Source organism: Paroedura picta, chromosome 1, assembly GCF_049243985.1.
Source record: "Paroedura picta isolate Pp20150507F chromosome 1, Ppicta_v3.0, whole genome shotgun sequence".
NCBI lineage: Eukaryota > Metazoa > Chordata > Lepidosauria > Squamata > Gekkonidae > Paroedura > Paroedura picta.
The window spans coordinates 70,546,581-70,563,907 of record NC_135369.1 but is presented as its reverse complement, the minus strand read 5'-3'; the positions used below and the strand labels follow the sequence as shown (position 1 = coordinate 70,563,907).

The 17,327-nt window shown below is 42.5% G+C and overlaps 1 protein-coding gene across 4 annotated transcripts in view; it reads right to left on the bottom strand.

Moving 5' to 3' along the window:
* The window catches only part of BTBD9 (BTB domain containing 9), a 256,023-nt gene that overhangs the window by 32,858 nt on the left and 205,838 nt on the right, over positions 1-17,327 (bottom strand). For all 4 annotated transcript variants that reach the window (XR_013231825.1, XM_077342112.1, XM_077342088.1 and 1 more), the window contains one exon: positions 185-263. Coding sequence is in view for 3 of the 4 variants with exons in the window: in XM_077342112.1 (XP_077198227.1) it covers positions 185-263 (79 nt within the window). In the remaining variant the exon portion in view is untranslated. The remainder of the gene's footprint in view (positions 1-184; positions 264-17,327) is intronic.

Sequence of the window (17,327 nt, the reverse complement as noted above, 5' to 3'; positions counted from 1 at the left end):
TTTATGAAGAAACTTTTACAGACAGCCAATAAATTCCTTATATACAACACATCCTGCCTCTTTTATTGGTTATTCTAACCAGAAGAACCAAGTTAACCTTTGGCAGCCCTGAATAATGAAAATTGTATGATATAAAGCCCATCTCAGGATCAATCATACAGCAGACGTTCCTCTCTTAAGTTACCTCATTAGCTGTGTTGTGAGTTCCAACGATTCTGATAAAAGATGCTGGTTGTCTGTCAAAACTTATAACTTGCCAAGATCTGAAAAAAAACAAACCAAAGAAATGACGAGTGTTAAAGAACAGTCAGATCAAATTTCACTCATTTTATAAATTAGAAAGAAAAAACATTTGGAGCTTTTTCCTGTCACACTTTAATACAACATATGCAAGTGTACAGATGTATTTTTGTTTATTTACGCAATTCTAAATCAATTTTCCGTAGGATTACTAAAAGTAACTTACAGCCAGAGTTCCCCTCAAAATGTAAACACCTTGAAAATTGTATAGAACACTGAGCAAATATAGATTTCAACTGGTAGTAGGCCAAGACAAGTGGGCCGTGCCTTGATCTTATGTGTGCGGCACTACCATCACTTTTTGTTGTTTTGCTTCAAGAAAGAGAAACCAAAACCAGACGTGACAGTGAACTACCAGATGCAAAAGAGGACAATGGATTTTATGCTTTTAAAAACTGGGCATAGTGGTTTCTGTGGTGCTCTCAGCTGTCTGTAACTTGTTGACCACAGAATGTCCTGAGGTGCGGTTATACTATAGTGATCCGATATACCTCTTTTGGTGGGACCACCCCGACTTTAAGGGATCTATGCCCCATCCTGCGGCATTTTTTAAATGTCCCACCTCTCCCCCCTCCCCTGTGTGCGCCTGCTGGAGGCAGCGGTCAGCTGGCCAAGCGAGGCGTGTGGGCCAGCTTCCCAGCAGCAGCAGCTGTCTTGGCCGCGGGGAGCCAGCCCCAGATGCCCCCGGAGCCCCGGGCCCACAGCCCCGACCCCCGCCGCCCAGCCACCAGCCCTAGAGGTCTGAGCTGAGCTCAGCTGCTCCACACCAACGCGCTGTGTTCCTCAAGGCGGGTGGTGCTGCTTGTGCCCTGGCATGAAAGCGCAGCTGGTCCACGCTCTCCTGGTCATTGAAGTGTGTTAGGGGAGGGCTTCGCAGCAGCTGCCCGCCCGGTGCCCTGCCTCTCTTCCCATGGCTAGTCTCCATCCCAACTCCTCTGTCACTGGAAAGCAGCTTGGTTGGAGGCAGGGTCAAATCCCAGGCTGGATTCTGTGGAAACGGACTCGTCTGATCAGCCTCGCCACTGACACCCACTCCAGTGCATGCAGGGCAGTGGGTTTGGAAGGCAGCAAGAGGCCGAGCCCCCCCTCCCTCCTGCTGCTTCTCACTCCTTAAGGGTAGCGCTGATTCTCCCCCCCCCCTCCACATTGTCAGTGGTATCCAGGAGCACCCAGAAACAATTTTTTGACAGATGCTCTCTAGTAGCACCTGAGAAAATACATAGCATGTGGGTAGGGAGAAGGCAGACATGTTTATGTGGGATCCTGAACACATGCAGCTGCCGCATACTGAGTCACACAATTGGTCTATTAAGATCTCTTTGTTCACTGTGATGGGCAGCTGCCTGGACAAAATGTCAACTTGATCCCTTCAACTGGAAATACCAGGGATTGAAACCTGGATCTAATCCATGAAAAGGCTTTACCCTACTCCTCTTCCAAGCAGCTTTGTTCCTATGCTTTACAATTCATTTAGTCTTCCTCTGAAATGTGCAGTGGAAGGTAATGTTTTCTTTCCTGCACCACAACATGAATGATAGCTAGAAAATGATCCATTTTTGCTGTGGTGGTAATTTGTTATTTGGTAATGCCAAGCAGTCCCAGCAAGAACTGTGGTTCCCATGGTGTACGATGAGATAAATGTATGGAAGACTAAGAGAGAGAAATCTACCATTACCATTAGTATGTACACAAAAACAGGCATTATATTATAATTGGAAAATATAATCATTACTTCTATCTGAGGCTTATGTCTTGAAGAAAAGACCTGCAACCAGCAGCCTACGTTCAGGCTTTACATGAGGGTCCTTATGCTGAAAGCCGACAGTGCATGCTGCTTGGTCGGCTAAAGTCCCCTGGTGCCACAGCTTCAGCTCTTAAAAGAAATTAGCCTTGTTACAGCCCTGGGCTATGTTATTTAATACTCCATATCTCACCTCAGCCATCCCCTCCCAACTCTCTCATTCTGCCTGAGTCCCCTAAGGAGAGCTGTAATTGATGATTAGCATTCCAAAGCCATGCTTGCATCCTGTGAGCCCGTCATATTTAATTACATTTTAACTATATTCGTCTTCAATAATAGCCTGAACATAATTTAGATAATTATCTCTCGCTCTCTCATTCTCAGACTCTGTCTGTCTCAGAGCTCCTTGCAACGAATATTGCTTTCTCTGCTCAAACACATAAACAGACTCTTGGGCCAAGTACTTTCATCTCTCCAACAGCAACAGCTGTCACTAAAAAAATCAACGGCTTTAAGCATCCCACAGCCAATTCAAAGAGAAATCTTCATATTACTTCGTGCTGTTTTATTTTGGGGAGCAGAAGGGAAGAAGCATCACTATCCAGGACAGAGTTGCCTATATTGCAACGGATTGTCTTTCTTGTAGTTCAAACTGTACATCTTGTGCCATTTCAAACACAGTTGTACAAACATTTTTAGAAATGTAGTACAGAACATTTTAAAAGACCTTTCCCCTTTTGTAGCTTGCTTTCAGAAGAAAGCAAGGGAGGAAGAGATCAAAGAAGTGACCACTGACTGGTAATGAATTATCATCCTGAAGATATTATATTTATAAGAATTATGTGGAACACAAATATTTCTGTGGAACACAAATAAATATTTGTGTATCAACTCAAAACTGACTGAAAAGCACTCAAATGTGGCTTGTCCACTGTATATGAAGAGTAATCTCAGGGGAAGACAGAGCGCTTTAAAGGAAATAGGTGAGACATCCCTCCTGTTATAACCAAGAGCCCAACATCTTTTAAAAATGGCATCATAAGATGCCATCATCCAGATTTCAGGTACCTAGAAAACTTAACTCTGGTTCTTATGGTAACCTGAATGCCTTGCTCTAGAAGGAGAGACACAAACCCAGTATTAAGAGACCACCAGCCTGGCATGTCAATCCATGAACTGCATAGAGAATGAAAATATAGTTGATTTTCCAAAAGTAAAGGATAGTATAAAAGGCAAATCAGAAATTCAAACAGCATTTTAAAAGGCAGAAAGCAGGAAAATTTTGAAAATGGCAAAAAGATATATAGAATATAAATATTTCTGTAGTGTCTGGTACCAGATGTACCAAACAGTTTACTCACAAATTCTACTTAGACCTCAGGGGGTGAGTGAATGCAGCATCACTTGAAGAATTATCCAAGCACCACTTGCAGAATGCTGCCAGTTATTTGTCTCTCTCTTGTCTCTGGGTATTCACCTATCAAGGCAGGACTCACAAAGGACTATATACCCAGTACAATGTCAGCCCTTGCTAAACTATAGCATGACAGCTACAGTGACCAATGACAATCTTGATGCCTTTCTGTGAGATAGCTAGCTCTTGTCCCAATCCAAGAGCAGCATGGGTATGTTCTTATAAGGAATAGGGAAAGATCTCCAGATTGTACACATCCTCATATCACTGCTACGGTCAGATTAAGTCATGAAGGTTGCATAACAAGGGGCAGGCAGCATAAAGATTGTTGGGGCACATGGGAGTGGGAAGCACTTCTGAACCACCTAACTCCAAGATAGAGATGATATATGAGATGCATTAGCCAAAATCATCAGCATGAGCAACGCCCAATCAATATGAAGGGCTCATATATGATGTTCAACAGGGCAAAACTGCAGCTTTGCTTGGGTATCCAGCAAGACTGCTTAAGATCTCTACCCATACGGGAACTGAACTAGTGGCATGGTACATTATGTTGTTGTTAGTTGCAAAGTCGTGTCCAACCCATTGCGACCCCATGGACAATGATTCTCCAGGCTTTTCTGTCCTCTACCATTTCCCGGAGTCACAGCCATACATTGCAACTGGGAAGACCATAGCCTTGACTAGATGCACTTTTGTTGGCAGGGTGATGTCTCTGCTTTTTAGGATGCTGTCTAGATTTGCCATAGCTTTCCTCCCCAGGAGCAAGCGTCTTTTAATTTCTTTGCTGCAGTCCCCATCTGCAGTGATCTTGGAGCCCAGGAAAATAAAATCTGTCACTATCTCCATTTCTTCCCCATCTATTTTCCAGGAACTGAGAGGGCCAGATGCCATGATCTTCATTTTCTTGATGTTGAGTTTCAAGCCAACTTTTGCACTCTCCTCCATCACCCGCATCAACAGGCTCTTTAGTTCCTCTTCGCTTTCTGCCATTAGAGTGGTATCATCTGCATATCTGAGGTTGTTGATATTTCTCCCTGAAATTTTGATCCAATTTGTGACTCATCTAACCCCGCCTTTCTCATGATGTGCTCTGTATACAAGTTAAATAGGCAAGGCGACAGCATACAGCCTTGCCGAACTCCTTTCTCGATTTTAAACCAATCCGTGATTCCATGTACAGTTCTCACTGTTGCTTCTTGACCTGCACATAGGTTTCTCAAGAGACAGATAAGATGCTCTGGTATTCCCATCTTTGGACAAATGTTGTACCAGGGGAGCTGGACCCCCCCCCCCCCGGTTCTCAAGAGCCAGGACACTCAATATGGGTAGCAGGAATAAACATTTTGGGAGGGCAGCTGCATGAGCTCTTGCAGGCATGCTTTCCAAGGGCTTCTCTTGAGCCAGGATGTTGGGGTGGCCCGACAGCTACACGGCGAGCTGGGGGTCCCTCCCTGCTTTTCTACACATGCAGCCGGCTGGGTCACCTCTGCTTTCCATAGCACTGCAAGTGGTTCCTCTGCAATACCACTGGGGCTCTCTCAGCCTCACCTATCTCATAGGGTGCTTGTTGTGGAGAGAGGAAAGGGAAGGCAATTGGAAGCTGTTTTGAGACCCCTTCTGGTAAAGAAAAGCAGCATATAAGAACCTCTGCAACAGCTTTTAGCATTCAGCAAGTCCATGACAGGACTAATCATTGGAGGCAGATCTCCCAGATTTAGCTCACTGCCTGACGGGAGGTGGGGTGGAGGAGCTCACATTTTGTCAGAGCAGGCATGTTGAGCAGGTCTTGTCACTAGCTGGCACTGGGATAGTAGACACATAGCTCCTCTCGAGCATAGAGTTGGAATTTGTTCATAGTTTTTTTTTTAAACTATAGTCCGGCCCTCCAACGGTCTGAGGAACAATGAGCTGGCCCCCTGTTTAAAAAGTTTGAGGACCCCTGATTTATAGCAATGGGTTCCTTTTTATAAAATATTGTGGCTACAATTTTATCAGGAAGGCAGATTTTCATAATAACATCTCATCCCTCCTTCAGCAACATGGTATCCCTTCCCCACAACACATTTTTTGTCACAACTACCGTATGAGGCAGACTAGCAACTGGCTCAAGGTCACACACTGAGCTATATGAAATTTAATATCTAGAGAGAGAGAGGTCCATAGTATCTGCAGCAATGACATAAGACAGAGCTGTTTATAATTTATCCCATATAATTCTCATTCTAATTAAACAAAAGATATGGTTGCCACAATTTGAGTAAAAAGATTTATATAAAAACTTACACCAACCCTTTAAGTCAGTCTTGATTGCTGGTTTACAAGATAATGTCTTATTTATTGATGCTCTTTTACATTTCCTTGGGGTACCATTTTGTGACATGACCATAAAAAACTTCACATTGAGAACAAGTGCCCCTTCTATTACTGTTGATACCATCTAATTGACATGTCAAATCTCTATGGAATGCAGTAAATTGTAGCACCACCAGAAAGTAAACAAATCATGATAAATCAGCACCTGTATTTTGCAAAACATGCAACATACTAGTTTGTTAATCCTGAGAACTTTCCTATCATATATCTATTCTTTGGTGCTTGTGAAATAACACAACTCAGTTTATGGCATAACTTTCAGGAAGTCTGAATTGCATACATTTTAGCATCACATGCAGCCTAATACCCAAACCCTAAAAAAGCACTGTACTTTCCTTGCCTGCTTACCATACCAATTTGCTATAATATAACAACAGCCAGTATGGTGTCATGGTTAAGAGCAGCAGACTCTAATCTGGAGAATCGGGTTTGATTCCCCCACCCCTGCATGAAGCCTGCTGGGTGACCTTGGGCCAGTCACAGTTCTCTCAAAACTCTCTCAGCCCCAACTACCTTAACCCCACAAGGTGTCTGTTGTGGGGAGAGGAAAGGGATGTGATTGTGAGCTATTTTGAGACTCCGTAAGGTGTAGAAACGGTAATGACTGGGGAAGGTACTGGCAAACCACCCTGTATTGAGTCTGCCATGAAAACACTAGAGGGCGTCACCCCAAGGGTCAGACATGACTCGGTGCTTGCACAGGGGGATACCTTTACCTTTAAGGTGTAGAAAAGCAGTGTATAAAATCCTACTCTTTTTTTCATATCTGAAGATATGCCTTATAATATGCTTGCATATTGGCACAACTCTTGAGGCTGGTTCATGTAACACAATCCTAATCACAAACTGTTTGCAAGGTCTTAGAGCTCCTTCCCTAGTGTCTTGTGTTTATATTGGCACGAACTTTAATTATAATTGACATAATCCAAGTTTGGATATTAACCAGGATCTGGAAATCTGCTCCAAGCTCTAGGTTAAAAACCTCAGTTGTCTATCTTGATTAGCGTTCAAAAAAGTGCTGACACAATCCTTAACTGTGCTGAAGTATGAAGAGTGTGCGGATCCACAGAGGGAGACAAGAGAACAATTGAAAGTAGGAATTTGGGGACATATCATATTTTGCTGTAGGAATTGTTCTCCATATCTGTACTTCAAATACAATACTTTCTGTACCTAAATTTTAAAAAAGAATATGTAAAAATTGGAAAAGCTGTGGATAACAAAAAAATAATTTAGGATCATAAGTATGAGTACAGATTAAAAAGTAAATACTGGGTACAATTTGTTAAAGTGGTATGGGGGAACAGAATGGATGTTTATAAACCCAATATTTCAAAATTGTGAAATTCAAAATGGGAAGAGGGATTGCCACGGATGCAAAGGAAAATACTGAATTGCAATAGGAGAAAGGGAAAAGGCTATTAAAGATAGCTTTCTTGTAAATTATGGAATAGTTTCCCACAGGAAGTGGTGGAAGTCATATCTTATGAGACATATGAAACTGGACTGACAAAATAACTCTAGGAAATTTACTGGAAGGAATAATCTCAGGGTATCTCCACAGGGAGGAAAATTGAAAACCTAATAATTCTTTTAGTTCTCTGATTTCTATGATTCATGTATTTAATTTGTACTGGTAAACCTAACCTAGAATGAATCAATAGTTTAATATCGTGCAAGTTTTACTGCATTTATGCCAGACAGGTAGTAACAAAACAGTAAAAGGTGCATATAAGCAGTTAGTAAAAATATTTTCATCTTTAAGGGTCAAATTAATGCACTAATTAGAATATTGAGAAGAAGTAGTAGAACTGCAGGTCTTCTTGAACAACTCATCTGTATTTCAGTTTCCAGTCATCATTAATATGGGAACTATCTTACAAGGTGAATTCTATTCCTCATGCTTTTCAATCTCATTATCTTCAAACAAATTGAAACTAAATCCTGGAAGAAATGCTGGTTAGGAAGGTGGAGATAATGAAGGACATTGAGCTCTTCATATCTAATATGTTCAGCTAAAGACTTATGACTCAGACACAAGGGGTTATACTGGGACCAACATTTCTTCTAAAGAAGTTTATACATATGCAAACATGCTTTCTTTCAATGCAGTTTATGCCAGAAGATAGCCCCCTACATTGACATGGGTGATCTTGCCACCTGAATCCATGCCTCAGTAACATTAGACAAGACAACAGTGATGTTGTATAGATAGATATAGATCTAGCCTCACAATCAACTTGGAGACTGCAGCTGGTGCAGAACATTTCAATTTGGTTATTATTGACAGTTAGATTAGATGAAGTATACAATAACATCAGCTACTGGGCTCAGTTTAACGTGTTAGTTATTACAGACAAAGCCTTTCATAGCATCAGTCTCTCATATCTGCAAGACCACTTCTCTGCATGTTCTGCCATGACAGCTTCACTCATCTAAGCAGGGTCTTCTAAAGGTGAAGGTATCCCCTGTGCAAACACCGAGTCATGTCTGACCCTTGGGGTGATGCCCTCCAGCGTTTTCCTGGCAGACTCAATACGGGGTGGTTTGCCAGTGCCTTCCCCAATCATTACCGTTTACCCCCCAGCAAGCTGGGTACTCATTTTACCGACCTCGGAAGGATGGAAGGCTGAATCAACCTTGAGTCAGCTGCTGGGATTGAACTCCCAACCTCATGGGCAGAGCTTCAAACAGCATGTCGGCTTTACCACTCTGCGCCACAAAAGGCTCTTAACATAGTAAACCAAAGCACAAAATAGTAGATTTACAGAAAACTGGCAGCTTGTCTATTTGCCAATGGACAAAATCAACAACTGCATTCACTACATTCTTTGATGTGGCTCCCACCTTACAGAATGGCCTGCCTGAGGGTGTCAGGAAGGCTCCCACACTTGTGGCTTTCTGCAAACTGTGCAAAAGGGATTTATTCAGGCAGGCTTTTTTATACAGGAAATAGGGCTGTATTGTTACAAAATTGATCAGAAAAACATTTTAAATTAGGGCTACGAATTGTGGGCTATACCAGTGGTCCCCAACCTTTCTGAGGCTGGGGACCGGCAGGGCATCGGGCCGTGCCCGCACATCGGGCCGCGCCCGCGGGCCACGCCCACACATCAGGCCGCGCATGCGCGATGCGCGGCCCGGCCCTGATTCCCTCTCCCCACCCTCCTGCAGTAAGAAGCTTCCCGGGCTGCAAGCTTGAGGCCTGGGAAGTTTTTTACTGCAGGGGGGGGCAGGGAGAGGGAGCCGCGGCCCGGCGCCATGGCCTTCTCGGCCCGGCACCGGGCCGCGGCCCGCAGGTTGGGGACCACTGGACTATACTGCTGTTTATAGCATGTACTGTCTATTGCTTAAAAATGATCCCACTATGTAATTTCTGCATTGTTTTAACATGTCACATTACTTATACTATATGATCATCTGTTCTGAGTCTTAGTGAGAAAGTCAAACTATAAACAATGTAAAGAAATAAAATAATGGATAATTACATTTATATGAGATACATTAACTTGTGCTTAGGTTCTCGCTTAAATTTTTAAAAGCTTCAGTTTAATTTCTTGTTGTTTTGATGGAGGACAACTGCAGAGATTTTAGGCAATAGACTCTGACTAGTAGTCTTCCACCTAATATGGGATCTTTGGACTATATCCATGAACGTCTGCTACTATGCAACCATTACTGCTATGACAGCTGTGGGAAAAGATATTAACATGTGTATGAGTCATCATGATGGCAATCATTACATATTGGAAGGTAGCCCTTCTAGATTACTATGTGGGGAAGTTGATTATTCGACTAGTATTATAATTCTTTTGAAGACATCTCACTCTGAATGCATTTCCATTAGCTACTTACTTCAGTAGATACTGCTCCAGATGGCAATATCAGAAGTGCAAACAAAGGCATGGCTGCAAAAACTAAAATGCTGTCATTAAAGATTTTGCAGTGGATGATGCTCATTAGGCAACATACAGATCAGTCTGATATTGTGTGGTTTTATGGAGCATCACTTCTATCCATTACTTTTCCTATTAAACAAGAATTGTCATAAATAAATCACTCAGCTAACAGAGTCTCCACAGAATCAAGACACTAACTTCAGAGGGATGAAAGAGTTAAAAAAAACCCCAAGAAAAAATATAAAATAGAACAGGGATTGACAGTTTGGATAATCTTCAGGGGCACTTTATTTTCTAAACAATATTCTGGAGGCTCAAGTATAACTGATTTGGAGGTTGAAATAAAGTCAAGAATACATCACAGACATCAAAGATGACCTGCTAGGAAGATGGCCAAATAGTACATACACCTTAACATTATCTGGACGTAGCATTTGGGCCTTTCTGAAGAAAGCTTCACATGTTATATTTTCCCTGCACTTACTGTGCAATCCTTGGAATACTTTCCTGGGAACAAGCTCCACTAGATACTAAACAGTATCCATTAGCTACTAAACAGACAAGCTTTAGGATTGCTCTATCCATATACATAATCTAGAGATATAGATCACAGCAGCAGACCTAGGTGCACAGCAGACTCTTGTCACCTTTAATTGTGTTAATCACATGTTTGGGAGGAATGGGGATCTGAATGCAAGCTTCCCCTTTGTGTTTGATGGGGAAGGAACGGGATAGGAAGGTTCTCGATCTAGTACGCTAACTTCACACTCCCAAATAGCCGAACAAAGCAGATTAAATGTATATGGAAAATGATATGCTGAATGCTGGTATCCAAAACAATAAGGAACTTCCCATAAAACAAGTGTTTTGCAAAATTATTATTATATTATTTACTTGATTTGGTGATTTTTATACCACCTATCCCAGTAGGGGCATCACATCAAAATCACAAGATGTCATAGTCCCATTGTATACGGCACTGGTCAGACCACACCTGGAGTATTGTGTGCAGTTCTGGAGGCCTCACTTCAAGAAGGATGTAGATAAAATTGAAAGGGTACAGAGGAGAGCAACGAAGATGATCTGGGGCCAAGGGACCAAGCCCTATGAAGATAGGTTGAGGGACTTGGGAATGTTCAGCCTGAAGAAAAGGAGGTTGAGAGGGGACATGATAGCCCTCTTTAAGTATTTGAAAGATTGTCACTTGGGGGAGGGCAGGATGCTGTTTCTGCTGGCTGCAGAGGAAAGGACACGCAGTAATGGGTTTAAACTTCAAGTACAACGATATAGGCTAGATATCAGGAAAAAAAATTTCACAGTCAGAGTAGTTCAGCAGTGGAATAGGCTGCCTAAGGAGGTGGTGGGCTCCCCCTCACTGGCAGCCTTCAAGCAAAGGTTGAATACACACTTTTCTTGGATGCTTTAGGATGCTTAGGGCTGATCCTGCGTTGAGCAGGGGGTTGGACTAGATGGCCTGTATGGCCCCTCTATGATTCTATGATTCTGTGGAGACGAGATCTTGCAACTCTCCCTTCTGGAGGTTCCGGGAGAGACTTCCCCTTCCAGGATGGCTGGAGCCTGTATGCCATGAGTCCCCAGCCTGTTTCATCCCTATTGGGGCATGTGATTTTATCCCTTCCCTAAACCCCCTGAGACGTGTAGGCAATTGTAACCTCTCCACCAACTGGTTGCCATTTGAGAATACAGGCCCAGGGCAGCCATTTTAGAACCCACGCCAGATGTGTTGCTAATAAAGAGCTGTTTCCAAAGAATGTCTGAGTCTGTATTCACCGAACCTACAGACTTAACTGGTTGCTTAGAGCATTGTGTTATGACAGCATGTGCCCCTCTAGATTTTGAGGCCCTAGGCTTCAAGCTAGTTAGCCTAATGGTAAATCTGGCCCTGTATGTACTCACATAATGAAAGGATCAGCACTAATTCACTTTCTTCTTCTTAAACAAAGGCTTACTCTGTGAACAAGAGACTTTTAAAAATCTAAATGCCTGAAACACTGTTATTCTGCATTAATATTTTTGAAACAGAGAATCTAATTTGCATGTTTTCAGTATACATAACTGGCATATAAATTGAGAACCATGAAATCAGAAATCCCAGCCTTCTCCCATATGAATGGGAGACTACCCAAAAGACTACCTCTCCAAATGACTTTCAAGAATATAAAATGTCTTGACTGTTTCTCGTCTGGAAGATATGGTTTAACTTGCTTCAAAGCCCGTTCCTAAGAACGGGCCTTGAAAGGGTCCCCTCCACTGGACCCCAGCGAGGCAGCATAAGATGTGTGGCAGTTCAAGTGGGGTGGGTGGGAGCTGGGCAGCTCGTCAGCAGGGCCAGGACAGAGCTCCTTAGCAGTCAGGTAGCCAGCTCCTTAGCAGTCCTTAACGAGCAGTCAGCAGGCCCAGCCTAGCAGGCCAAGAGGCCCTCCTTAGCAAGGCTTCCACCACGATTCTTTGCCCAGGGCCCTCTCCCCTTACCTGCTGCTGGCTCCAGGCCCTGAGGTGTCTGAGAGCAAAGAGGATAGAGTCCAGGGACGGAGGGCGGGAGCTGCAGGGGCAGGGCCAATCAGGGCAAAGCTGGCTGCACCCTGATTGGCCCTATTCGAACTTGGACAGATGGACACGTCCCACCCCCTAGGCTGTTTCATAAATATATAAAGGAACAACAATGGATAAGGATGATTGTTCTTATAACATAGGAAGAGAGAGTTCTGATGCACTTTAGCATCTAGTGAATTTGTCCTTGCACTGCAAGCATGGAAATGAGTCTGTTTGCTCTTCTTTGATTTATTTCACATGTTTTTAATTTTATGCTGCTGTAGAAGTCGAACCATATTAGACAATATTTGAGTCCAAAGGCACCTTTAAGACCCAAAAGGTTTTATGCAGGGTGTGAGCTTTTAGGTGCATACGCTCTTCCTCAGACAATGGAACAAGAATCATAAGAGTACAGATGAGAGAATAAATTAGTAGTTGTTCTGTCCCGCCAGGCAGCTTTTGGCTGGAGTTCTGAGAAACAGGAGATATTCTCCCCTGTCGCTTTAAGAGAAAGGATGCTGGGTATTGTAGTAGGCTTGCTCTTTCCTGTGTTCCTCAAATGCGATTGGAACTTAAGCCCAATTTCCTGGTAATAGCCAAGGCGGGAAAATGGCCCTTCCTCTTTCTTTCCAAACTCTTTGTTAGTCTTCAGCCATACCCAGCAGATGGATGCCTCACTCTTTTTCACCTACCCGAACTTATAAAGAATCACCTTTCCCTTAGAAGAACCTTTGCAATCATGTAACTGTGCTACTGACATGCCTAATTAAAGTGATCTAAAAATGTTTGGTTTGAGTTGAACACTTTCTGGAAGCAGCTCTACAGCCACTTGAGCTGTGGGACAGAAGAGTAGTAAATTAGTAAACAACATCACAACAAATATGCAGCATGACAATGAAGAGATAGTTTCTTGCTAGAATATCAAAAACAGTCTTTTGGGTTCAGCTGTCATTCACAAACACATAGGGGGCATAAAAATGTTAAGGTTAGTGATTCATAGCAGACACTTTCTCAGTTATCACTTGTAGGGCTGCTTCCATGCTTGGTTGGAGACAGATGGAACTAGCAATGTCTTTTATTACTTCTTTCCACAATTGGGAAAGTGTATTATAAAGGGGCGGGTGATGCCACATGATCCATATGTCAGTATTAAGTGTAACAAATAATGCTCTATAAGAGCAATCCTGAGGTTTACTCAGAATCCTACTCAGGTCTGTTCAGTGGGGTATATTCCCAGGAAATGTTCTTAGATTGCACTGCATATCTTCTGTGGCAATAGAACAATGCTTGACATTGTACTGTTGTACCTACTTGGCTACATATTTTATATATTATATATACATAGAATATAAATAATATAATATGTGTTTGTATGTGTGTGTATGTATGTATGTATGTGTGTGTGTGTGTGTGTGTGTGTGTGTGTGTAATGTTTCCTATGTATAATTCTGCCCTATGATAAACATAAGCAATAATACATAATGCTTGGCATGAGTTTAACAAGTGATTGGGCAAGAATAGCAGGCAGAAAACTCCAGAATTACAAAACATTACATACATTTTTTCAGTTAATAAGCTTAGAAAGGACACTAGGAAAAATGGGAGGACAGAGAGCTTTATTTGACTTGATTTCTTAGTTAAAGATTTGGTTTTACTGCATGGCAAGTCACTTTTTTTGCAGTCAAAACATAATATTCTGAAATAGCCTAAAACAGGTAGACACAATCTCTCTGTTAAATGCTAGATCAGTTGCATTTAGTAGTCAGTCCATTACTTTTACCTGTGAGTCTTATAAACTGCATGCCAGTGGCCATGCTGCCTGACATTTCAGAAGAAATCAGTTTTGCTGTCATACAGCTTGGGCTCCAAGGCTACATTTATAAAATTTTGACGTGAGGAAGACATTCTACAGCTCTACTAGGCAGCATGAAAAGTAAGGTACAGACATTTCTGCCAAGACTGAGCACTGCGTGGGTCAAAATAAGAAGGAATGTTAATTTTTGGTGACTTCTATTTGAAGTTTCTGGCTCCACTCCCCCTGCACACTCTCTGTACAGTTAAACAAAGTATTTCTCCAAGAAGGCAGTAGGTTGTGACAGTAGGTTGTGAGACACCAGCACCGTTTATGCACTGGGAACTTCACTGCCCCAGCTCCCGTACAGGAACACAAATCGGGGCAGATGAGGCACACCGGGCCAAATGCTCCCCCATGTGGGTGCAGGAAGAGGTGGAACAACCTGCCATGACTAAAACTCCAGCCTGCAGCCCAGCATGAAACCTCCAGTGCGTAAACAGTCCAGCTGATGATGGGTTGTGGTGGTTCGTGATACCACTAACTGCTGTATATCCTATTATATCAGGATGAAGACAATATCAGGAAAAGGGTGTATAGCAGTTAGAAGTGACACTATATAGTGTAGACCTGGACAGACAGTGTAATGGCAAAAAAATGGACAAGTACATACGATGAAGTTTCAAGACTAGGGTGGGGAGATAAATTAAAGTAGGGAAACAATAATTTTATTCATTTTGAGAAACTAGGGTCAACCTTCCACCCCTCCAAAAAAGTCTATGCTTATTCAGTAAACTTCCCAGCCCGCCACACTGAGTCATTAAAAATACCACTGGTTTTTGTGCCGTCTGTCTAGAAAAGGCCTTGTTGCAAACGTAAACTGTCAGGTGGATCTTATTTGCTTATTCTAGATGGGGAATTAATATGACTGGGGAAGGCACTAGCAAACCACCCCGTATTGAGTCTGCCATGAAAACGCTGGAGGGCGTCATCCCAAGGGTCAGACATGACCCAGTGCTTGCACAGGGGATACCTTTACCTTTTTATGTTATAAATATATGTGTTTATATAATTTTAAACTTACCGAATTTTATGGCTTTTATACTAAACAGAGTCTGCTATATTCTTCTAACACTGTAAGCTAAATCTTTGATGTCGAATTTTATAAGTTGCTGGTTTTTGACCATATAATAAATAATAAAAAATACATATATGTATATTAAACTACATGACACTGAAAGCAACTGATAGTGAACATGGCTCTTTTTATCATCTAACATTCCCTTTTTAAAATTGCCACATGAGGATATAAAGCACTGGAATTAATTTTTAAAAAGTCTCAAAATGTAGACTGAATTTTCTTATATTTGCAAACCAAAGTAGGCTTATGCTTATGCAAGGTAGGGGATTTTCATCATATCCCCCTCCCGGTTACAGACCATGTTGCACCCATGCTGTTTCTAAGGGTCTACTCCCCCCCCTTCAAGGATCGCTGCCTTGTTGTGGCAAGGGGGCTTGCGTAGTTCAGTGAAGCTATGAGCTATACAGTGCAGGGCCACCCAAGACGGACAGGTCATAGCTGAGAGCTCTGACAAAAGGTGATCCACTGGAGAAGGAAATGGCAAACCACTCCAGTATCTTTGCCATGAAAACTCTATGGACAGTTCCAATAGGCATAACGATATGACGCCGGAAGATGAGCGCCTCAGGTCGGAAGGTGTCCAATATGTTACTGGGGATGAGCAGACGGCTAGTACGAGTAGCGCCAGAATGAATGAAGCGACTGGGCCAAAGCCGAAAGGACGCTCAGTTGTGGAAGTAACTGGTGGCGAAAAGACAGTCCGATGCTGTAAAGATTTTTATTCCATAGGAACCTGGAACGTCAGATCCATGAATCAAGGTAAGCTGGACGTGGTCAAACAAGAAATGACAAGACTGAACATCGACATTTTAGGAATCGGTGAACTAAAATGGACAGGAATGGGTGAATTTAATTCAGATGACCATCAGGTATACTACTGTGGACAAGAATCTCGCAGAAGAAATGGAGCAGCCTTCATAATCAATAAGAGAGTAGGAAAAGCAGTCTTGGGATACAATCCCCAAAATGACAGAATGATCTCAGTTCGAATCCAAGGCAAACCATTCAACATCACAGTGATCCAGGTCTATGCCCCAACCACTGCTGCTGAAGAGGATGAAGCTGATCAGTTCTATGAAGCCCTACAACACCTTCTAGAAGCAACGCCAAAAAACGATGTGCTTATCATCATGGGGGATTGGAATGCTAAAGTAGGAAGCCAAAAGATAACCGGGATAAAAGGCAAGTTTGGCCTTGGAGTACAAAATGAAGCAGGGCCCAGGCTGGTAGAATTTTGTCAAGAGAATACAATGGTCATAGCAAACACTCTTTTCCAACAACCCAAGAGACAACTCTACACATGGACATCACCAGACGGTCAACACAGAAATCAGATTGACTATGTGCTCTGCAGCCAAAGATGGAAAAGTTCTATCCAGTCAATAAAAACAAGACCAGGAGCTGATTGTGGTTCAGATCATGAGCTTCTTGTTGCAAAATTTAGGCTTAAATTGAAGAAAGTAGGGAAAAGCACTAGGCCACTCAGGTATGAACTAAATCATATCCCCGACGAATACACAGTAGAGGTGACAAATAGATTTAAGGAATTAGATCTGATAGACAGAGTGCCTGAAGAACTATGGACGGAGGTTCGCAACATTGTACAAGAGGTAGCAACTAAAACCATCCCAAAGAAAAAGAAATGCAAGAAATCAAAATGGCTGTTTGAGGAAGCTTTACAAATAGCTAAGGAGAGAAGGGAAGTGAAAGGCAAGGGAGAAAGAGAAAGATACACCCAATTGAATGCAGAATTCCAGAGAAAAGCTAGAAGAGATAAGAATGCCTTCTTAAATGAACAGTGCAAACAAATAGAAGAAAACAATAGAATGGGGAGCACCAGAGATCTTTTCAAGAAAATTGGACATATGAAGAGAACGTTTCATGCAAAGTTGGGTATGATAAGGGACCAAAATGGTAGGGACCTCACAGAAGCAGAAGAGATTAAACAAAGGTGGCAAAATTATACAAAACAACTATACAAGAGCGAGCTTAACATCCCTGATGGCCACAGTGGGGTAGTTACTGACCTGGAGCCAGACATCCTGGAATGTGAAGTCACATGTGAGGTCTTAGGAAGTCTGAGCAACAATAAAGCTAGTGGTGGTGAC